Here is a 13,522-nt window from a genome sequence, read left to right on the forward strand (position 1 = left end):
AAGAAATTCATCAAATTCTCCGCTCCCAAATCTAAGGCTACGTTCACACTTTGCGGGTTTTGCCGCGGATCCGCAGCGGATTTGACACTGCGGATCCGCAGCAGTTTTCCATGCAGGGTACAGTACAATGTTACCCTATGGAAAACAAAACCCGCTGTGCCCACGCTGCGGATTTCTGCGGAAAAAAGGAGCATGTCACTTCTTGGTGCCGTGCGGCTTTTTCCGCGGAAATCCGCAGCGTGGGCACAGCGGGTTTTGTTTTCCATAGGGTAACATTGTACTGTACCCTGCATGGAAAACTGCTGCGGATCCGCAGTGTCGGATCCGCGGCAAAACCCGCAAAGTGTGAATCGCAGCGATTCTGCACCCATAGAAATGCATTGATCCGCTCACTTTCCGCATGGGGCTGTGCCCACGTTGCGGGAAGTTAAGCGGATAATGTGCAGATGGTACCCGGGGTGGAGGAGAGGAGACTCTCCTCCAGGCCCTGGGAACCATATTTTGGTGTAAAAAAAAGAATTAAAATAAAAAATGATGCTATACTCACCTCTCAGCGCTGCCCGCGGCGTCCGGTCTCAGTTGCTGTGCGAGCAGGACCTGTGGTGACGTCGCGGTCACATGACCGTGATGACGCCGCGGTCACATGACCGTGACGTCACGAAGGTCCTTGTCGGCACAGCCGCCTGCAGCACCGAGGAGGTCCGGACATCAGAGGGTGAGTATAACCAATTTTTATTATTTTTTACATTACTATTGATGCTGCATATTGCTGCATATGCAGCATCAATAGTATAGGCGAAAACCCGCAGCGGAAACCGCGGAACAAACCGCAATAAATCTGCAGGGATAACTGCAGCGGTTTTGCCCTGCAGATTTATCAATTCCACTGCGGGATTAACCCGCAGAGCAGGCCGCAAAGTGTGAACATGGCCTTAATGTCCCCCTCCCTTCTGAGCCCCAGTGTGCCTAAACAACATTTAGCGCCCACGTTTGGCATTTCTGTAGTGATGAGAGCCTGCCTAATTTACTGGTGCGTGTCTCCAGAAGCATGAGCTGGGTATAATGTACTGGTCACTACAAAGGCAGTTTGCAATATTCACTCAGCAACATCCACTGCTGCTTGTTTCTGGAAAACACCCATGGAGTCAAAATCGTCACTACATCTGTAGATAAATTCTCAAAGGGTAATAATTTCCAAAATGGGGTCACTTGAGGTAGGGATTCTGCTTTTCTAGCACTTAGGGGCTTCTTTATATGGAATCCGCAAAATATTGTAGGAAAATCTGCGCTCGAGGAGACAAATAGCACTCTATCCCTCCCAAGTCTCTCCATATGGCTAAGCAGTACTGTACACCCACATATGAAGTACTAACACATTCAGAAGAAATTGTGGGACAAATTTTGGTGCCATTTTTAGCCATTTCCCAGTAGGAAAATGTAAAACTTGGGGCTATCACACAATCTTGGTGGTAAAAATGTAAATTTTTTTCTTCACTGCCCAATGCTATAAAAGTCTGTGACACACCTGTGGTGTCAATATAATCACTGCCACCCTAGATTAATTCATTTAGAGGTTTAGTTTGTAAAATGGGGTCGCTTTATGGGGGATTATGCTGTTAAGGCTTCTCAGGGGCTCTGCTACTGTAACATGGCACCCCCAAACAAGTGCAGTAAATTCTGCACTGTAATATGGCATATCTGCTCTTCTGAGCTTTGCACTGTGCCTCAAAAGTAGTTTTCGACCACATATGGAGTATCAGTGAACTCAGGAGAAATTGCACAACAAATTTTGGGGTCCATTTTCTCCTGTTACCCTTGTGAAAATACAAAATTTGGAGCTAAAAAACGATTTTTGAGGGAAAAATGTGATTTTTATTTTTACTGCTTAACGTTCTAAACTTCTCTGAAGCACCTGGGGGTTCAAGGTGCTCAATACACATCTAGACAAGTTTCCAAAGGGGTCTAGCTTCCAAAATGGTGTCACTTGTGGGGGATTCCATTGTTTAGGCTCATCAGGGGCCCTCCAAACACGACATGGTGTCCGCTAATTATTTCAGCAAATTTTGCATTCAAAAAGTCAAATGGCGCTCCTTCCCTTGAAGGAGCTGTCATGCGCCCAAACAGCTGTTTTTTTGTCATGGCTCAATGTTACAAACTTCTGTGAAGCACCTGGGGATTCAAGGAGCTCAATACACATCTAAAGTTCCTTAAGGGCACTGGTTTCCAAAATGGTGTCACTTGTTGGGGGTTTACACTGTTTAAGCACTGTTTTAGGGGCTCTCCAAACATGACATGGCATCCGCAAATTATGACAAATTTTTCATTCACAATTTGACATGGCGCTGCTTCCCTTCCGAGCCCTGCCGTGTGCCCAAACAGTGGTTTTCCCCCCACATATGGGGTATCGGCAAGCTCAGGAGAAATTGCACAACAAATTGTATGGTCAATTTTCTCCTGTGACCCTTCACTTTTTTCTTCCAATCATTCTTCTTATGATGTTTCCTCATATTCCAAATATCTGAATCAGAACAGCATAAATTTGAAATTCACAGTAAGCTGCCAAACCAATAGAAAACCTTTTTTTTTTTTTTTTAATTATGTAATTCTGGTAGGTAATATGCATATTGACTGAATTGACACAGAACTTTACAGAAAACCAGTGAGTGGTAATTCTATCCTGCATGCAACTAGGTGTCATCCTCCGCATGTAATAAAAAACCTACCAGTTGGAGAATTAATAAGAGCGCGGTGTGCATGCTCTGAGGACAGTAGTTTCGAAAGAGAATGTGCAGTGCTGGATGACAGACTTTTCTCCCGTGGGTATTGTAAACCACTGCTAACCAGAGCCCAGGCTATCACCAGCTCCAGAGACTAGCACAATCTCCTGCACGGCAAAAAAAAAAAAAAAAAAGTGGGAAAAAAAGCCCACCTCAGACTACAGTGTAGCCCCTTCATAGGGTATAATGCAATATACTGTAGCCCCCTCATAAGGCATAATGCAGCCTCCTCATATAGTATGATGTAGCCCCCCTCAGAAAATAATGTAGTCCCGAGAGAATAATGCAGCCCCGAGAGAATAATGCAGCTCCCACACAATATAACGCAGCGCCCCTCAACCTCCATCATTGTTCTCCCCCTCCACCCCATCACCACCTCCATCATTGCCTTCTCACCCACCAGCCCTATCATTGCCCTTTCCACCACCTCCATTACTGCTTTCTCCCCCACCACCCCCATCATTGCCCATTCCACCACCTCCATCATTGCCTCCTTACTGCATGTTGACAATTTTTGAGACTAACAGCATTTTCGTTGTTTGGGATCTGTGGCTGGGAGAGGGCTTACTTTTTGTGCCATAAGCACGGGGTGTTGCAGGGACACCAGAGGTACTGAGGGGGGGGGGGATCGGGGGACCCCATTTCTCTCTCCTCAGAGAAATTAGAAGGAAGATCTGACTTTTTTGCGGTCGCCGTTATACCGTTAACAGCGATCGCAACACTGGGATCGGAAAAAACCAATCCAAATCATGTTCTCTGGGGTCTCATCTACCCCCAAGTAGCCGAGACCCCGGAGAAATTCTGACTGAGGGGCGCTATACACCTATTTCTCAGCGGTGCTGAGGCATAAAAGGCATATCGACGGTCGTTAAGGGGTTAATGGAATGTCAAAATAAACATTTACCTTTCTTTCTCAAAACTTCCTTGAGACTTTTTTTAACTTTCGGGAGGGTAACAGTTCTCCTGTTACCCTCGCGGAAGACCATACAATTTGTTCTGCAATTTCACCTGAGCATGCCGATACCCCATATGTGGGTGAAAACCTCTGATAGGGTACACGGTGGGACTCAGAAGGGGAGGCGCGCCATTTCAAATTTTGAACATAAAATTTGCTGGCATAATTAGAGGACTGAAAAAAATGGGAAAATCCAGCAACCGCAAGTGTCAAAACATCACATTTATTATGAGCAGCGCCGCCAGCCTTTTTCAATACCAACTCCTGCACACACTTGGGTCCTGTGTATCTTCCGGGACCCGGCTAACTTCTCTTTTTCACACCCACCTGGCGGCACCCGCCTCACCAGTGATGATCTGGAGCGACCGCCCCTTGGACGCATCACCTGTAATGTCTCAGCACCTCCCGTGTGACATAACCAGGTGCACCCCTGGTCGTCACCGCGAGCTGCGCCCGCCCCTTCTGGGAATGCACCACTTCTGGTTTAAGGCTCACGTGTCAACGGAAAGGATCTTTGGATACAGCGGGCAATTCCTGCCACCTGCTTCATCCTGGAGCTGCTGATCTCCAGGCAGGGGACACTGCTCACCTCTTATATGCTGCACATGCCCCCCTCGGAGCGCAATGTGGAGCCTTCAGGGTATCGGAAAATGGCACTTTTTTTTTTTTTTTAAAACAAAGCTTGGATTTTTTTTGTTCACCACTGAAGACACCAAACATGTCTAGGTTCTTTTTTTTTTATCTACGAACTCATAATGACCCGGAGAAGCATAATGGCAGGTCAGCTAAGCATTTAGCGAACTTAGTAAAAAGCCAAACGAAAAACAAGTGTGGGATTACACTTTTTTTTTTACAATTTCACCACACATGGAATTTTTTTTCCCATTTTCTAGTACACGACATGGTAAAACCAATGGTATTGTTCAACAGTACAACTCGCCCCGCAAAAAATAAGCCCTCACTTTGCCATATTGATGGAAAAAAAAAAAAAGTTCACGGGAAGGAGGGGAGATAAAAATGAAAACGCAAAACCGAAAAAAGCTTTGGGGTTAAGACAGCTGCTTCGATCCCTATTTGCTTATTCTAGACAAGCTATTTTATTTTACTTTCGCATTTGATCTCCAAACCCTAGTATTTTTAGTTCTATCATTTTTCTTGAATTTATATTTGTTTTTCTAGTTTTTATAAGAGTATTATGCATTACTTCAATAAAATAACATGATATGTACGTCATATGACCACGGACTGTTTTCTTCTGTGCGCCTCTTTTAATTTGTAGTCTACTTATTCCTGCATTTTTGCAAGTTGTACCCCACCATTGTGGTTTGTCCTGATGAAGAGGTATGATTACCTCAATATGTGTTGACAAAACCACATCCATACTGCATCTGGCCTCTTACCGCATATCGGATCCTCGACAGCATGGGTTTACATCCACTTCACCTCCAAGTCTGTACCTTGTGCGCCGATTGTTCACATTCCCAACACAGCCCCATGACCAGAAACAAGTGCTTTCTTTTTCCTATAGCAACACTTTCCTTTACCGTAGGTTAGCAAGTGTTTAAAACCGTTCATCTGCAGATTACCACTATAAAAGCAAGCAAATACTCTTTTTTTGTCAAGAGGTTCCATTTAATGGAAGAGTCAAGTAAACCAGAGTCAAAAAAGTCACACAAAATAATTTACATAGTGAGAAGGTTAAAATAACTAAAGTAAAAATAATTGAGCTTTACTTTGAAATATAAAGGAATTATGCAATTCTACAACATACAAATATATATATATTTTAACATTAAAGTATTTTACAAAACTGACACCCAAGTAAAATCTCTCCTTTTTATTCTTCTTAGTTCCTTTTCTTCAGATTTTTGAAGTCTAAGAGGATTTGCATCAGAACAGGTGTTTAGTATAAGATCAAGACTTTTGGGAGCTTCATGGAGATCTTCATCAGAGTCGTCATCTGCTTTCTCACTATCCATGTCAATATCTGTGTTATCTTGCTCTGCACTGTATAAAAAGATAGCAATAACGTGTCACTTTTTTGGAAACTTGTACCAATTTCCTGCTAACGTCAAATGCAAAATATGCAACAAGTGCAGTTTAAGTATACCAAAAGTATTTTCCTATAAATGGCATTTCTGGAAAATCCATGTAAATATATTAGAACAGTTTTTTTTTTGTAATTCCATTAGCAAGAAAACAAAGAAAAAACAGTACACCAGGCACTACAGTAGAAAAATTTAGTCAGAATAGAAATGTTTTATCGCATTCATGATGAACCATTCTAGTGACATACAGCAGATTAGATACAATTGGGTTAGGTTCCCATTTCTCTTTTTAATCCTGGCAGAAGGGTGGGCACCAAACTTGTTCAGAAACCTAATATAAGGAAACATGCTATATAATACCAGGCCCCGCACATTGGCATCTATGGCGTCCTCTGTGGAGGAAACGTAAGCCAATGTAAACCCTCAGAAATATCGGTAACCTCACTGCGACGGATGTTAAATGAAATATGAATTACATACTGAAATTAATCTATGAGCACAATAAAAAAGGCAAACTAGTTAACCCAGGGGTCAGGAACCTTTTTGGCTAAGAGAGCCGTAAACGCCACATATTTTGAAATATAATTCCGCGAGAGCCGTACAATATGTTTAAAGGGCCATTGACAGATCAATCGCTCCAATGTTCACAGTACAGCAAGGAATGCTCCTCCCTGCTGTATAAAGCCACAACTGGACTGAAACAATGGTAATTAGCAGTAAAAAAATTAAATAACTTACATTGTGAGCTTGCGATGCATGACATCAGTCCAGCAGTCTGGCTTCTTCTTTTTCCTGCGCATGACTGGAAGCTGGCATTCTTCCCACCTGATGTTGAGAGAATGCCAGCTTTGAGGCATTCGCAGAAGAAGCTGGAATGTTGGACATGTCACACAACGCATTGTCAGTTATGTCAATTATCTATTTTATTATTTTACAGCGAATTATTGTTTAGGTCCAGCGGTGGCTTAGTGCAGCAGAGAGGAACACTCCTTTGTGTACTAAGTGACCGCTGGAGCAATTGTATCTGTCAGTGGCCCTTTTAAAAGTGTTGGTCTTACAGAAAATGAACAAAAAAGAGAGGCTCAGACCCATAGGGAACTAAAGCATTTACTACTTAAAGTGGTACATATGCGCTGATTTTATCTGCTATCCATAGAAGTCTATGGAGACTTGCGGATTCTGCATCCATGCCACAGTTGCAGAATCTGCTGCGATTCAACCTATTGCAGTGTCCTATATTTGGCGGAAGTCCCATAGACTTCTACGGGGCTGCAGATTGCATTCCCGTAAATATAAATAAGCATCAGCATAATGCAGTGAAATCTGCATAGAGAAAATTTTGATAGCGACAGATAAAATCTGTTCTACAGTGTGAACATAGCCATTTCCCCAAATAAAACCTCTCCCTCAGGACTCCCCTGGAATTAAAGGACTTCTGCCACCTATATTTCATGCTTGGGGGCTTTTAAATCATCTCTTGGGGGTATAAGAAACTGATTTAAAGCCCCCCAAGAGTGAACTAGCAGCGATCGGTACCTGCCGAATATGTAGTTATATTCGTTGTGCTCTGCAGCTCCGACTACCGGGTTGATCCCTGCATCTTGCGTCACGCTGCTCCCTCTCTCAGAGGTAAATGGAATCTGCTGGCAGCGTATGCGCACCAGTGGCAGCACGACGTAAGATGCACGGTTCAACGCGGAAGTAAGAGCTGCGGAGCACAACGAATATAAATGGAGGGGGTTATGAAGCTCATGTCTCCTCGGTTCAGCAAGCGCCGAGGAGGCAGAGCCGGCGGCGCATGCGTGCTAGAGTGAAAGTATATGCAGCGATCCCACACAGATACGTCATCGGGTGGAATCGCTGCATTATGGGAGAAGGTAAAAACAGGGGCTAGCGCCCCAATAACATATAGCACGGGCGCCGTTCCTGAGCGCTTTATTACAGCTCTGGGAGACCTCCAGAACTGTAAAGAAGCGCTCAGAACAGATTTTTGCCCTGATAGTGGTCCTTTAAATCAGTTTCTTATGCCCACAAGAGATTAATTTAAAGCCCCCAAGAGTGTAATATGGGTGGCAGATGTTTTTTAAGGCCATATTTATTTTTTTTTGGGGGGGGCTATATAATGGATTATGTGGGATTATTTTCAGGGGTGAAGTGGGAAGGGGGGGTTGGTGGGACACACTGTATTACACAGCCCCTTTATTGATGCAGCTCACTGCTGCTGACCATGAGGCTGTGTAACAATTTCCATGTTATAATGTTCACCTTCAAAGCAGCAGCACAGCCAGGGGTTTCTGGAACGTCCAAGGGAGACAAAAGGGAGGAGGCAGATGCCGCTTCACTAGGGGACGCAGGTGCGTGCTTGCAGACGGCGCGGCTATGCAGGGAGTTATGGGAAATGTAGTCCATGCTCCCTGCCGCTCACCACTGCCGCCAATGCTTATCAGGCCATCAAAGAACTACCAATATCAGCGTGCACCGCGGCCTGATGGAGCGCGGTGCATGCATCCTTCCCATAGACAGGTAGGAGCCCTGTCTGCGAGCCAGATACGGCCATCAAAAGAGCCATATCTGGCTCGCGAGCCATAGGTTCCCGACCCCTGAGTTAACCCATTAATGACCACAGTGTGAGGGCTTCCTATTTAGCCCCAATGATACTTAGGCCTCTTTCACGCGTCAGTGTCTCCGGTACGTGTACTGACAGTTTTCTCACGTACCGGAGACACTGACACACGTAGACCGATTCAAATGAATGGGTCTATGCACATGTCTCCGTGTTTTCACGGACCGTGTGTCCGTGTTGAAAACACAGAAACATGTCCGTTTTTCTCCGGCAGCACGTACAGCAATACGTCGTGCACACGGAGAACAGTCTGCACTCTCCTCCGTGTGCACGTACCGCCCGCAGGAGAGACAGCGCTACAGTAAGCGCTGTCCCCCCCCCCCGGTTGTGGTGCTGAAGGCGGCATTCATCTCTTCTCCCCCGCAGGAGAGAAGAGATGAAAGATCACGTTTTTTTTCTTTTTTGTTAAAAATAAAGTTTGCAGGTGACCTCCCGCCTCCCATCCCCAGTGCGCCACCCGGCCCCTTGCAGAGAAATACTCACCCAGCTCCCGCGATGTCTCCTCTCAGCGCTGGCAGCCTGTCCTGTGTGAGCGGTCACGTGGGACTGCTCATTATAGTGATGAATATGCGCATATTCACCACTGTAATGATCGGTCCCACGTGACCGCTCACACAGGACAGGCTGCCAGCGCTGAGAGGAGAGAGGAGACATCGCGGGAGCTGGGTGATTATTTCTCTGCAAGGGGCCATGTGGCACACTGGGGATGGGAGGCGGGAGGTTACCTGCAAACTTTATTTTTAACAAAAAAGAAAAAAAACTTGATCTTTCATCTCTTCTTTCCTGCAGGGGAGAAGAGATGAATGCCGGCTTCAGCACCACACACAGGGGGGACAGCGCTTACTGTATCGCTGTCTCTCATGCACGGTCCGTGTGGTCCTCAGGCGGCACACGGCTGCCGCACATGTGCCACGTGAGCACACGGACAACTCCGGTACCGGAATTATCTGGACGTGTGAAACCGGCCTTAGATTGTGATTGTGTGGTCCTGATAGTTGCCATGGCGTTCCAAGGCCAAGTCGTGGCCCTAGCGTCTGTCAGATATAGTGGCCTGCTCATTTTAGTGGGAAAAACTATATTTTTCATTCCAGTCATTCAATATGAAACAATTCCTGAAAAACACCCGAATAGTTAAACTACCCAACAGCAGTTTTGGATATGTTGAAGGGTGCGTTTAACCCCTTAACGACCAGAGGTATTTTTTTTCTTTTTCTGCTCCCCTTTTCTTCCCAGAGCCATAACTATTTTTGGTCAATATGGCCATGTGAGATCTTGTTTTTTTTGCAGGACAATCTGTACTTTTGAATGACATTCGTTTTACCATATAGTGTACTGGAAAACGGGAAAAAAATTCCAAGTGTGGTGAAATTGCAAAAAAGTGCAATTCCACAATTGTTTTGATTTTTTTCTAGGTTCACTAAATGCTAAAACTGACCTGCCATTATGATTCTCCAGGTCATTATGAGCTCATAAGGAACAGATGATTGGCCTCGGGGAGACCAAAACATCCAACACCGCGGAGACACTATCACGTGTTTCTCAACGCAGTGATCCAGAACACTGCCCCCATCCCTTATGGGAAATATGCAAATGCATGTAGGATAGCTGCGGAGACACCATCACGTGTTTCTCAACGCAAGCAGTGAATAGCCAGACCTTTCCCCGGGAAGGAACAACCACGGGAAGGGCAGCATCCAGTAAAGGAAAACATCCAATACAGGAAAACCACCTATGCCAAGCATGGTATCCATCCACAGACAGCTGTTTCGGGGTGTTTGCCCCTCATCAGTGTGGAGTAGGAATCTGGCTATTAGGAGCAGTGCCTAGTAAAAGGCTGTGAAGGAACAGATGATTGGCCTCGGGGAGACCAAAACATCCAACACCGCGGAGACACTATCACGTGTTTCTCAACGCAGTGATCCAGAACACTGCCCCCATCCCTTATGGGAAATATGCAAATGCATGTAGGATAGCTGCGGAGACACCATCACGTGTTTCTCAACGCAAGCAGTGAATAGCCAGACCTTTCCCCGGGAAGGAACAACCACGGGAAGGGCAGCATCCAGTAAAGGAAAACATCCAATACAGGAAAACCACCTATGCCAAGCATGGTATCCATCCACAGACAGCTGTTTCGGGGTGAGCTCATAGACACCAAACATGTCTAGGATTCATTTTTATCTAGGTGGTGAAAAAAAATTCCAAATATTGTAAATTGCGCCATTTTCCAATACCCGTAGCTTCTCCAATTTTTGTTATCTCGGGTTGGGTGAGGGACTACTTTTCGCGTGCCGAGCTGACGTTTTTAATGATACCATTTTGGTGCAGATACAAACTTTTGATCGCCCATTATTGCATTTTAATGCAATGTTGCAACGACCAAAACAACGTAATTCTGGCGTTTTCATTTTTTTCTACCTACGCCGTTTAGCGATCGGGTTAATCCCTCCTTTTTTTGTTATTGATCGGGCGATTTGGAACGCGCAGATACCAAATATGTGTATGTTTGATTTCTTTTTATTGTTTTATTTTGAATGGGGCGAAAGGGGGGCGATTTGAACGTCTATTTTTTTTAAACGTTTTTTCACTTTTGGCATGCTTCAATAGTCTCCATAGGAGACTAGATGCTGCCATAACCCGACAGGCTATGCTACATACAGGCGATGCTCTGATCGCCTGTATGTAGCAGACTGCTAGGAAAGCATGTGGCACAGTGGTTAGCAGTGCAGTTTTACAGCACTGGAGTCATGGGTTCCCACCAAGGACACTTGGTACTCCGGTTTCCTCCAACATTCCAATGACATACTGATAGGGAATTTAGATTGTGAGCCCCATCGGGAACAGCGATGATAACGTGTGCAAAAACTGTAAAGCACTGCGGAATATGCTGGCGCTTAATAAAGAGATTATCATTATTGCTGACTTGCTATAAGAGCAGACCACCATAGCAAACTGGCATTGACAACCATAGAGGTATGCCAACCCATCGGTGACCAATGGTCATGTGACACAGACGCCGATGGGCAGGATTGCCGGAAAGCGCGTGTTAAATGCCACTGTCAGAGTTTGACAGTAGCATTTAACGGGTTAACAGCCACAGGTGGTTCGCGATTACACCCTCAGCTGTTTCCAGCACATGTCAGCGGTTCAAAACAGCTGACATGTGCCGGGAAAGATGTAGACTCACCGCCAGAGCCCACATCAAAGGGAAGGTGTCAGACATTGGCGTACTATTACGCCCGATGTAGGAAAGCGGTCAAAATAGTATAACTTTTAGGGTTTATGCAATAAGTAGAGTTCCCCCAAAGTCACTTCAAAACTGAATAGCTCCCCAAAAAAAAGGTTTTATAAATTTCCTTGAAAAAAATGAGATAAATTTGAAACCTCCTTAGATATTAACATAATGAAAGGGCATTTTACAAATGATGCTTATGTAAAGTAGACATAAGGTAAATGTTATTACCTCTGTTATGTGGTATGAATAACAGGATTAAAAAGGCATAAACATTCACTGGTAATTTTTTTTTAATTTTGTAAAATTTCTGATATTTTATTAAATAAAACAAAACATATTGACTCAAATTTATCACCATCATTAAGTACAACGAGTCACAAATCCACAGTCTCAGACTCATGGGGATCCTATGAAGCGTTCCATTGTTCTTGCCTCAAAGTGACATTGGTCAGCTTTGAAAAATTTGCCCTGGACACTACGGGATAAACTATAAGACAATACTGAAGATGGAATTTCGAAAAGGTTTACCATTTGTGATGTTGAGAAATCAGTAATGAATCGACAAATAAGGAACACAAGATGGCTGCAGGCGGTAACACGTGTGCTGGAGTATGAAGAAGCTAAACAAAGAAGAACAATGTAAGTAATCTGCTAAATTTCCATCACACATCTAGTCATGTGTCCACATCTTAAATGCAGAAACAATTCATATCGGCAAGACCTCATTCACACATCCCTGTTAAAACACGTACGTGAAAAAATGGTACAGTGACATAAGTGTTTTGTATCAGTATCACCCCTGTATCTGTTTCTACCACCCATGTGTCATCAGTATCTGTTACGGAACCCCTCAGCACCCAGAATATGTTGTGCAGTTATATGTATGTATAGCACAGGCTGCGCCCCTGGGCAGAGGGGACAAGATATTCCCCTTCTGACCTCCCCCACCTTCGTAATTCCCACAGTAAATATCGGCAGGCTCCGGCCACCTGCGGCTATTGTAATGTATGTCTGGCCTGCCGCTTTTCAATTGGCCTGCCCTCTGTATCTGTGTGATATATATTCTGTGTCCTGTGAGTAAAGTGTGTTCAGACTGGAAATACGTGGAGAAGCAGTGATCTTTTATATGCGCCAATGTAACCAAGCAATTCCAGACAGCTCCCTCCATTCAGACTCCAGCCAAAGCAGAGTGGACCTCCTGAAACACGGGGTGGTACTGAAAGAGGTACTCCAGCACGGTAGACCCCGTTACAGTATCTTTCACAGATGGATAAATAAATGACATCTTTGTTTCCTCTGCAATGTTAAATACAGAAAGCACACGCTGTCACACTGACGCCATCCGTGTGCTGCATGTCTCTCTCACGGATCCCTAGACTCGTATTAGCCGTTTTCATCAGTGATCCCCCCCCCCCCCCAAAAAAAAAACAAAAAACCAACACATACATATCTTTGTGATATTTGCATGCACACACGGTCAATTAAAGTACTTGGAAATGTGAATAGCACCATAGATTATAATGGGTACTTGCTGTATCTGTGACAATAACGGATACCAGACGTATGTGTGAGTGAGGCCCAATATACATTCAGGGCATGAAAAACGGAAAGCAATATATACCTCTCTAACAGCAACATTTTCTTGAGTTTTGCAACCCACTAAAGCAGATTTTTCCAGTTGTATGTCTACCGTCGACTCCATCTGCTTTTGTTGCCGTTTTTTCTCCAACATGAAGAAAGGTGTAAAAGGTAAACTTTCCTCTGGTGCCAACTGAAGACAAAAAAAAAAAAATTGAATATTAAACATGTTCTGAAATTAGTGAACAACATACCAGTTCATTCATCGAGGAGAATTATGAAGGATAAGCAAACTACTAAGCTGTA

At 44.4% G+C, this 13,522-nt stretch overlaps 1 protein-coding gene across 2 annotated transcripts in view; it reads right to left on the reverse strand.

Annotated features, from left to right (window-relative positions):
- Positions 1-5,342: 5,342 nt before the first annotated feature.
- The window catches only part of WDR75 (WD repeat domain 75), a 129,616-nt gene continuing 121,436 nt past the window's right edge, over positions 5,343-13,522 (reverse strand). For both annotated transcript variants that reach the window (XM_077275589.1, XM_077275590.1), the window contains 3 exons: positions 13,260-13,409; positions 12,167-12,258; positions 5,343-5,739 (listed from right to left, as the gene is read on the reverse strand). In XM_077275589.1, the coding sequence (XP_077131704.1) occupies positions 5,535-5,739; positions 12,167-12,258; positions 13,260-13,409 (447 nt within the window). In that variant the 3' untranslated portion in view covers positions 5,343-5,534. The remainder of the gene's footprint in view (positions 5,740-12,166; positions 12,259-13,259; positions 13,410-13,522) is intronic.

Source organism: Ranitomeya variabilis, chromosome 7 (genome assembly GCF_051348905.1).
Source record: "Ranitomeya variabilis isolate aRanVar5 chromosome 7, aRanVar5.hap1, whole genome shotgun sequence".
In the NCBI taxonomy this organism is placed as follows: Eukaryota; Metazoa; Chordata; class Amphibia; order Anura; family Dendrobatidae; genus Ranitomeya; species Ranitomeya variabilis.